General features: G+C 43.0%; 1 protein-coding gene across 6 annotated transcripts in view; it reads right to left on the minus strand.

Annotated features, from left to right (window-relative positions):
- Positions 1-783: 783 nt before the first annotated feature.
- The window catches only part of Sec24b (SEC24 homolog B, COPII coat complex component), a 78311-nt gene continuing 68829 nt past the window's right edge, over positions 784-10265 (minus strand). For all 6 annotated transcript variants that reach the window (XM_031375488.1, XM_031375492.1, XM_031375491.1 and 3 more), the window contains 7 exons: positions 8752-8862; positions 7671-7846; positions 6944-7081; positions 6205-6309; positions 5051-5143; positions 2192-2295; positions 784-2028 (listed from right to left, as the gene is read on the minus strand). In XM_031375488.1, the coding sequence (XP_031231348.1) occupies positions 1914-2028; positions 2192-2295; positions 5051-5143; positions 6205-6309; positions 6944-7081; positions 7671-7846; positions 8752-8862 (842 nt within the window). In that variant the 3' untranslated portion in view covers positions 784-1913. The remainder of the gene's footprint in view (positions 2029-2191; positions 2296-5050; positions 5144-6204; positions 6310-6943; positions 7082-7670; positions 7847-8751; positions 8863-10265) is intronic.

Genomic DNA, 10265 nt, shown 5'->3' on the forward strand with positions numbered 1-10265 from the left:
CTTGTGGAACACAGTGATGGTACCAGACCAATGAGAAGGCTTGACGGCCGGAATGGATGGAGAGAACTAACTTCCAGGAGACGTCCTCACCTCCACACACTTGCTCTCATTCACAGACACATACACAATAATACATGATTAAATAATAATACGAACCCAAAATAACGGAGTGACAGTATTTAAGTTGCCCTTAGATGCCAGTGAGCTCCTGGGCGGTAACAACAGGGTACAGAGATGAGCAGTCAAGCAGGGGCCGTGGGTGGAGAGAAAGCTTGGTTTTGATTACAGCTCTGCCACTAATTAGGGTGAGTCATTTCAAGTCATTTCCATCAGGGGATGGGAGAGTGCTTTTCTCTCGAGGGAAGTCCAGGGTGCTGTCTCCTGGGAGTATGGCTATTCTTAGAGAGAAAGAGGAAAGAGTGCAGTGGCATCAGCTGGATTCATCAGAGGCCACCAAGGAAGCGCCTTCATCTCTTCAGGAGCCACCTTTTGGTCAGCAGCACCTTTGTGCCCACCATCAGGACCAAAATAAAAGCATTTTGTTCTGGAAAAAAAATGAAGAAAAGGAACGCAAAGCATGAAAACGCCAACGGCCACGTGTGCCAGCCTCTTCTTCTTGTCAGAAGCTCATCAATGAGACGACTTTGCTCCATCACGCAATCCCCACCATGGTACACTGCCTCACCAACAGCCACGTGTTCCGAGAGCCTTGTTTTTTTTTCCCCAACATTTACCAACAGGGACTTTCACAGAACATAAATAAAATTCCACTCCACAATCCAATGGATCATCATCAATTTTTATAGCAAATAACCTGCTGTGAATGACAGAATTCTTGATCAGAACAAAAATCTCTCAAAGTTCAATATGATAATTGTCAAGTCAATTAAAAAGGAAAGTCACATGTTCTTAAAAAGTTCTCATTACAAATAGGTAGGAAAAAAATCCTTAATTTAAATGAGATTTAAGATTATGCTTAGTCATTAAATGTATTCTGAAAATAACATCATGTTTTTAGAATACAAACAGTAATCACTTGGTAGTATCCACAAACAATGTATTCATTCACTGATGAATGAAACTTGGTGTTGCATTTTCTCCAAGCAGCAAATTTAAGATCCCTACTGTTTAAAAATATCACCGATACCACCAAAACCAAAAAGCTCCTACAAACAGACAAACACCAAACCAACTGTCAAGCAAAATATTTTTAATTAGTAGGCTGATCATAAATAAATCCACATAAAAGATTTAACAGAATTACAAAGTTTCATGTTTCTTTTGTGGACTCAATTCATAATATGCATTAGTCAACCTCATTCCGTCACTGTGACAGAGTTGTCATCCAACAATGCAGCACAGTTTAAGCAATCATATTCTTAGTTACATTTTACATTTTCTTTACAAATGTAACACTTTTGTACATTATATATATTTTTCTATAGTTCATGTACTGAAACTCTATTGTCTTTACAGGGAAAATGTTGAATTCATTTAATGAACATGAATCATTCCTTTAAAAAGTAATTCATACAAAGAGTACCACAGGACCGCTGCCCCTTGGCATCTCTTGTCAGAGTTCAGGTCCAGAAATGTTAACTGTACGATGACTTTATCTAGTTTTAGATCATGACATGTCATTCCGTGGTCCTCAGGTCTGCTGGCTGGCAGGAGAGCACTGCGCCACTGCTCCTCTGAGAGGACATAGAATCTGCCTCCATCCTTGCGCTGGCTGCGTCAGCGAGCGTCCTTGGAGGGGCTCTGCTCTGCTTTGCTCTCTCTTCCCCAGCCTCAGACAGAGTGATGTGCATCGTTCTTCCAACAGCAAATACCTTGGTCAAGTCCCTGGTGTGCTCCGACGGCTGAGCTCCCCCTGGCTGAGGAGCACTTCATCTGACCCAGCTTTGTTTGGCTCACTTACAAATCTGCTGCTGAATATGAATCAGAAACTCATAGTAGGAGAACGCGGCTTCCGTGCGGTCCTCAATCAAATGCTGAAAAAAGTCTGTTTTGGCAGGACTCTCATCTCTGAAAGGCAGAAAACAGCACTTATCTAAAATAGGTATATTATTACAAAGCAGAACTATACACTGTAGACATCACTACTACATGGACTTCAGGAAAGTCCTGAGTGTGCTTCGAGGAGCAGCACAGGAAAGATGACGTCATCAAAAAGGTATGGAAGACTCACTTTACCAAGTGAAGGACAGGGCTCAATGGTCGGCTGTCTCTAAGCCAAGTCACAAAGGATCTAGTTCTTTCTGAAGGAAGTGTGTCTAGCTCTGGAAGATGAGTCTGGTAAAAGAAATATAATTTAGAAAACTCAAATGCATGGGAACCCTGAGCACACCCCTCTTCAGGCTGTGTTCCTTTAGAAAATTTAACAACAATATTTAATCCTGTAAGCATGTGTGTACATACACAATTTCCACAAATACATTCACAATGAACAGCTTTTGGGAGAATTCACTGTATCATACACCATACACTGTGTGATTTGATTAGAACAGTTATCGTCAACTGGCTCTCTTAAGAAGTCTTAAAAAAAAACCCTTCCAGTCTTTATTGGGACTCTTACAATTTCCTGTTTCTTCTAAAGCAATATTCAAATGAAGGCAATCACTAAATTCCAAATTCACCTTAAAATTACACATAAGTTAGTCTGAAAAAAACCCACATTCCAAGAATTTCATTTTTTAAAAAAAAGATTTAAAAAATCTTATTTTGGACTGGAGAGATGACTCAGTGGTTAAGAGCACTGGCTGATCTTCCAGGGGACCCAGGTTCAATTCCCAGCACTCATGGCAGTTTACAATTGTCTCGCATACAAGTCCCAGGTGATCCAACACCCTGTTCTAGTCTCTGTGGGCAGCAGGCAGATAGACACAGAGACAAAACACAACATAAAATAAATAAATTAATTTAAAAGGAAAAGTTCCCTCGTGCCTAGCAGGAAAAAAAGGACTTACTTATGTCTATGGCTGTTTTCCCTGCATGCACATCTGTGCACCGTGTGTATGCAGTGCACTGAGGCCAGGAGAGGCTGTTGGATCCTTTGGAACTGGAGTTGCAGATGGTTGTGAGCTGCTGTGTGGGTGCTGGGATCAACTTGGGTCCTCTGGAAGAGCAGTGAATTCTCAGCTGCCCTATCTCTTTGGGCCCCATCTTGGAACCATTGAATTATCATTTAAATCATATCAATATTTGAATAAGATTTTCAGAAGTGTTTTTCGTAGGTCTGTTTTTAAGACAGTCTTACTGTATAGCCCTAGCTGGTCTGGAACTGTATTGCCCAGGTTTGCACTGAACTCGCAGAAGTCTGCCTGTTTCTGCCTCTCCAGGGCTGGGATTAAAGGTCTCTACCATTACTGCTCTGGACATTTATTTATTTATTTGGTTGTTTTTTTGTTTTCTTAGTCAGGATGTAGTCAGGCTGGCCTTAAATGCCTGATCTTCCTTCACCTATCTCTCAAATGCTGGGATTATAGGTGGACACTAGACACCTGGCTCAAGAAAGACAAAACTGAAAGATCTCCATACTCCACAATCAACACTTAGAACCACGGTCCTAAGGACTCATTACTGCGTTAGCACCTGTGAGCCTAATTCCTAATGACTCGAATGCCTTAACTTTAAGGCTAGTCACAAGGAAAACAACCCACTGTGTAGAATTGCTGGGCACAATAGTGAAATGCCCACTCTACAGTCCTGTGCCCTGTAAAAATGGCTCTTGAGAGCAGACCAAGCATTTCCACTTAATTTCTACCCAGTTCCACCCCCCATCATCCCATCCTCCCTCTGGGAACTTGCCTACTGGCTGTTCATGAAGCATATTTTAATGAATCCTTTCTCTGTTCATGCACCTGATAAATGACATATATAGTCACATCAGCAGCCTTCTACACTCTGTTTCAGAGATGGCAGAAAGGCTAAATAGTGTGTAACTCCATTATCGACTTACTGAGAAAAGGTAAAAATCATAACTAAAAAGTAGACGGAGACCTGCCGGGGAGAGGTAACTGGACAGAAAGGTTTTCTTTCCTGAGTGTGATGGAAATGTTAAAAATTAGACAGTGGTGCTGGAGAGGCAGGATGAAAAGGAAAACCAGGGGAAGATGGAGCCCCTGGAGCCTGGATATGTGTGTCAGCTGGGAGTCAAGAGACTCAACACAAACCAACAAAACCTGCTGTGGAGACTGAGCTGGGCGGATTGCTGCTGATTCAAGGTCAGCCTGGAGCAGGCACTGAGCTCCAGGACAGCTGAACTACATGCAGAGATCCCGTCTCCAAAACAGCTGCAGCAGCAGCAGCAACAACAACAACAAAACAACAAGATCACCTCAGGTACTTACAGACCCAGACCCAATATTTCCTCTTGACAGCAATTATTTAAAATATAAATGTCTGAATACCATAAGACATGCTTACTGGCCAAAGAGTATATGCTATTGAGTTCAGCCTTCTTCTCTTTGAAGATACAAGCATGCACCGTTTGAGAGGATCACAAAAGAGTATGAACAACAAAAACCTAACATGCATATATAAATAAGACAAAACCTAATAGGGCAAACACAGTTGACAGAGTTACTTCCTCTAGGCCTAACAGTCACCATGACCACTCCCGCTCCATCAATAAGGAGAGATAACCTTGGTGTGCAGGCATGCAAACAAAGTAGGTGGAACAAGACACTGGCATGTTAGGTGTGTGTGAATACAATGAGTCTGCTAGCAGTTCCTCAGAGAGAAGGGGACCCACACCCTCACCCAGGTTCTCCCCACCAGTCTCTCCTGCCTTCCACTGTATGTAGGTACTGAAGGATGTCAGAGGCAGGCTAACTGAAGGGGATTCCATGCTTATGTGTCCTTCAAGGATACAGCTGTTTTTGAGTCACCCACGTACATGTGTGTAACTCCACATGTATGTTCCTATACATAGGCCAAATAAGTTCACAGCTCAGGAAGCTGGCTTTGTCGTCAGTGTCCTGTCCCAGGTACAGACATTTGTTTACCTCCCTCAGGAAAATAACACAACACAACAAAGTGCACTGACCATTTTTTGTGGTATTGATGCAAAATCAGGGTACCCAAGCACATTCTCTATGAAGTTACTGTCACAGCCTTTGCCAATCCAAATGTAGAAAACCTGAAACATAAAAAGGGGAAATCCATTCCCACTGATGCGGTTATCATACATATCATCATTACCCTGTCTCAAACACGAAATCTAAGGAACATAAAGAGGAGATATAATTAAAGCACTGTGAACCTAGTTTAACACAGTTCCCATCGTCTTTGCTTAAATTTTAAGGTTTCTTGTAATATTTCACATTCTTCTTCATTTAAGGTTTATTTATTTAGGGGTTGGATTCTCGGCCCTTGCAGAGGACCCAGGTCTGGTGCCAGCATCTACATGGTAGTTCATAACCGTCCATAATTCTAGCCCCAGGGATCCAATGCTTTCTTCTGATCTTTGCTGGTACCCGACATCCATGTGGTACATGTATATATACATGCAGACAAAATACTCATGGACATAAAATGAAAATTTCAATATTTTAAAAAATATTCTACGTGTGAGTATTTTGCCTATATGAATGTTTGCATACCTCTTATGTGTAGTGTCCTGTGGCAGAGCTCCTGGAGCTGGAGTTACAGATGGAGGTGCACTGCCCCATGGGTACAGGGAACTGACTCAGTGAGGCACTGTCTCTCCAGCCCTTCATTTAGTTCCCGAATAGGAACGGGTACTGCTTTAACAAGAAAACCTGGCCCTCCTTCCCAGTCACTCTTTCAGCTCCTGAGTTCTGTGGTATGCACACTTGTGCTGACTCCTGGACACCCCTTCCACCACTCCTGAGCAATGGGTGACTTCTCTGACCCTCTAACCACTGGCAGAATTTCTGGCAATGGATGTTAAGTTGAACTACAAAAGAAATTCTTGAGCTCCATTTGAATTTTATGATTCTGATGGTAAGGTTGTTGATGGTAGGAATTTCTTTTCTGAGTATATCTATCTAACTCTTGATAATTTACTACTTTATGCTAATGTACTACCCTACTATAGGGTCTAAAGTAAACCGAGCTCCGAGCCAGGCAGAGCTTCCTTGTGTCACAGCTTTTTATACCCCTGCCCTGGGTGGTAACGGCCAGACTGGGTGCTTTGTCTGCCAGTCAGAGCAGAGACTTTGTTGGCGGGATGCTTACTGAGCCGCAGTCCATGAGGAACGCGCCTTCTCTGGTCAGCTTCTCTGCAGACAGTTTCTGAAGAGGTGGCTGAGGCACCACTCTGTCATTAACATGTATGGCGCCCTGAAAAGAGAAGGTAGACCTTAGACACAGAGCAGATCATTGCTATCAACACTAAAATATTAATGACACTTCCATTTTAGAGAATTAAAACTATATTGACTGAATATAGTAGGATAAAGATGTTCAAATGTGACCCAAGTTGAAAGGTAAAAATGTCAAATGGATCCTTTGTCTCATTCACTTCCTTTCTGAGGTCAGTGATAAAAACTACCACAGGTGACTGCTACTTTTTACAACATAATACTATGTACAGAATGAATATTAAGCCCAAAGAATACAGCCTGAAGACAAGGAAGAAAAGATACTACCTAGCTGTGCATTTAGTTAATGACTAGATGACACACCTGGCTTACGAGGTAACTAATACTGCAGTCTGGTCACATCCCAAATTGCCAAGAGCTACAAAGTGCAAATGGAGAGCACTTGGTAACTTAGCTTTGAATCAAATATTAAAAGCAAACCCATGTTGAGTTCCCTTCTCACAGGCTGATAGCATCTGAATGTCCTCTCATGTACCTAGATCTCTATGTCCCTATTTGAATGTTTGTCTCCCCGGACAAGAGCGTGGAAGAATGAACCTGTAATGTTAAGCATGACACCAAGACAAAAGCATCTACCACACTCATGTACACACCTCGTCTGTCAGCCTGTCTATCCGGTATAGGTTGGGATGAATCATTTTCATGAGATGCACGAGTGGCTGCGACTTCATCTGGCACATGGCATACACACGGTCATCCAGGCGTGTGCTTGTGCCTGTTCTAAATGCTTTCTGCAAAGAAGAAGGCACATGATCCAAGGGAAGCATACACGTAGGGAGTGAAGAGCAAGCAAGCAGACGCGGTCACAGGAAAGCTCTCTGTAAGTCCACATACTTGCTTCCAAGACTCAGCTGATATTTCATAGGTAAGGAAGTAAATTAGTTTCGCTGAACTAGCCTGTCCTTGTGGGAAAAACAGAAACATTCTGCAGGTTGTTCCTTACAACACAGGAACAACCTGCAGGAAGGTTGTTAACAGGAAGCGACATTGGAAAGCAAGACAATAAACCTTAGACCTTTTCCTTAGCAGAGAGTCTCTTCCAGAAATACATGTGAAGGGCTGGCTTTGCCCTTCACATCATAATTCAAACTGTTTGTTCAAATGAAGGAAAAAAGACATGTGCTTTGACAGGAGTCGTAGTGCCTCTGCGTACCTCCATATCCCACACTTTCCCCTTAGTTTTCCAAAGTCTTCAACTGCTAAAATACATAATCCTCTAGCTAAGAATTGAAAACAACAAAGATTTCACTTCTTTGTTAGCCTGAGATTGTAAGAAACAGAGAGAGTGAGAGAAGAGGCGGGGGGGAGGGAGAGAACTACCTGTTTGAGAAGTGCCAAAACATAGAGTGGTAGCAGCTTAAGTGAGCTCGGTGCTGTCAGGGTGGAGCGGGGCACACTTGACACTGCAGAGCCGTAGGCAGACAGGGGATCCACTACAGCATTCACCAGGGCATCTCTGGCATCCGACAGGCTCGATGACACTGAGCGATCCACGGCTGCAAAGCAAGCAAAGCAAGAGTGTGCTCAGTAGCTACGGGCTCCAGCGAGTGCCCTCTGCTAAGTGTGTGCTCAGTGGCTACGGGCTCCAGCGAGTCCCCCCTTCTAAGTGTGTGTTCACACTTGAGCTCACGCACACAGAGTTCCTCCTTCATACTAAAATCCTGGAGGAGGTGTAATATGGATCAGTGGCACAATCCTTGCTTCCTTGGTTCAATTCCTAGTACTGCCCAGTGAGGTGTAAAGAGCAGGTGTCTGTCAGTAATGCTATTGTAATTTTGCACCAAGTTAGTAATAATGGCTGCTTTCTCTAGTGTATGTAAGAAACAGCAAGGTTCACTGCATGTTTATCCATGTAAGAAAACACACAAAAAATAAAACTCTGTAATACATTAATGCTGAAGGCTTCTTTAAGCTTCAGAGTGAAATATACTTTCCTGAGTGCAATTCTACAGCTGCGCATCAAGTACAGTCTGATCACAATGACAGCAAAGTTCTCTGTCCCTGTCTGGCAATCTGTTCTCCATAGATTTCCTTTTACTGCAGGTCAGGTTTTTGGAGTCACATGGACACACCTTGTGACACTTAGCATGATGGCTTTGAAAGTCACATCTGCATATTCCTGTTCACAGCTGAGCTGTATTCTACAGTGTGGCTGTGTGGCAGTTTACATATTAGCTGAAGGAGAGCCTAGTTTTTACAAATCACAATCCCCCAACAGATTTAAACTAGGAATTATTTTTAAAATGTAAGGACAGTCTAATTCATCCTGTCATAGATAAAAATGCACTGAAATGCTTTTTCTTAATTGAGGGATTTCTAAAGTTAAACACACGTAGAAAAGCCTCAACTTGCCTTTAGGTTAGAAACATATATTTTCCCTGTTTTCTCATATGCTACTCACCCATGTTGGCCAGAAGGCAGATGGCAGCTTGCACATCTACTCCTGCATATACATCGGCGAGTGAACTTACGACTGGCAAGCACAGTGTATGCACTCGAATTCTCCGTTCGCCTAAAGAAAATGAAGCACATCATTCAAGCATGCTAGGCTAAGAAAGAGCAAACATCACCATCTCACTCAACTTGCCATGTTGGCTAGATTAAATCAGCAACAGTACTTAGAATATAAAAGGCTTTATCATTAATATGTTTCAAGGATCTTCTTTTATTGGATTTTTGTGAGGGACTGAATCTAGTCCTCACAAATGCTGGGCAGACACTACAGCGCTGAGCTGAGCAACACTCCCAGTCTAATTGGTATGTTTCAAATAAAATATTCCCCAGAGACTGGAAAGATGGCTCAGAAGATAAGAACGTCTGTTATTCTTTCAGAGGACCCAGCCCCAATATGGCACCTCACAGCTGTCTGTAACTCCAGTCCTAGGAATTAGTGCTCATTTCTTGCATCTACAGGCACCAGGCATTCAGTTCGCATAGATACACACAGACAAGAAATTCACACACATCAAATAAATAAATCTTAAAAACATTCTCCAATCCTGTAAACTATGAGCACATATCTTACACATAGTTGAATAGTAGTTTCTGGTTGGCTTTGATCTTTTTCAAAGATTTTATTTGTAATGACTATAGTATATGTATACATAATAAACGCGCACGTAAGTGTGCATGTACCCACAGAGGCCAGAAGAGGGTGTCGGATCTGCTCTATGGGGTTGGAGTGTTGGGAGTGGAACTCCAGTGCTCTGCCTGCTGTGCCACCTCTCCAGAGTTTCTGGTTTAACTGTATACTCCGCTGAGTAAAAGCAGCAAAAGTGTACTGTCTGTAAGAAGTGGAGGCCGTCCCTGCTGCACTTCTTCATGTTACAGAGCCCCAGTGAAAAGGATGCTAGTCTCCATGCTTGCCAGAAACAATGGTGACTATTGAATGCTCCACAAACTAAGAAAATGACACAGCTGGTGAAATGGCTCAGCAGGAAAAGACACTTGCTGTCAAGCCTGATGACCTGTTTGAGCCCTGAGACCCTCTTGTGAAAGGAAGGACTGATGCCTGTCAGCTGTCTTCTGACCTCCACATGTACACAGTGGCATTCTTTCCATGGGTGCACCACACACAGAGTAAATAAACGTAACAAAAGTCCTTGTAAGTGTGTTATTTGGGGCTGGAGAAATGGCTCAGTGGTTAAAAGTGACTTCAGCTCTTTCAGGACCTGGGTGACTCCTAGCACCCACATACTGGCTCACAAGCACTAGCAACACTAGGACCAGGAGATCCAACACCCTCTTTTGGCCCCCCATGAGTCTCTGTTTGCATGGGATGCACATAAGTTCACATGGGTTCGCACACATAAATAGTAAATCTATTTTTAAGGTGTATGTTGGGCGCCAACTGCCACGGACCGGGATTTCTCGCGGGGTCCCTGTTCCGCGGGACACGGGATTCTGGCCAGGTGG

Source organism: Mastomys coucha, unplaced genomic scaffold (assembly GCF_008632895.1).
Source record: "Mastomys coucha isolate ucsf_1 unplaced genomic scaffold, UCSF_Mcou_1 pScaffold16, whole genome shotgun sequence".
Classification (NCBI taxonomy): Eukaryota; Metazoa; Chordata; class Mammalia; order Rodentia; family Muridae; genus Mastomys; species Mastomys coucha.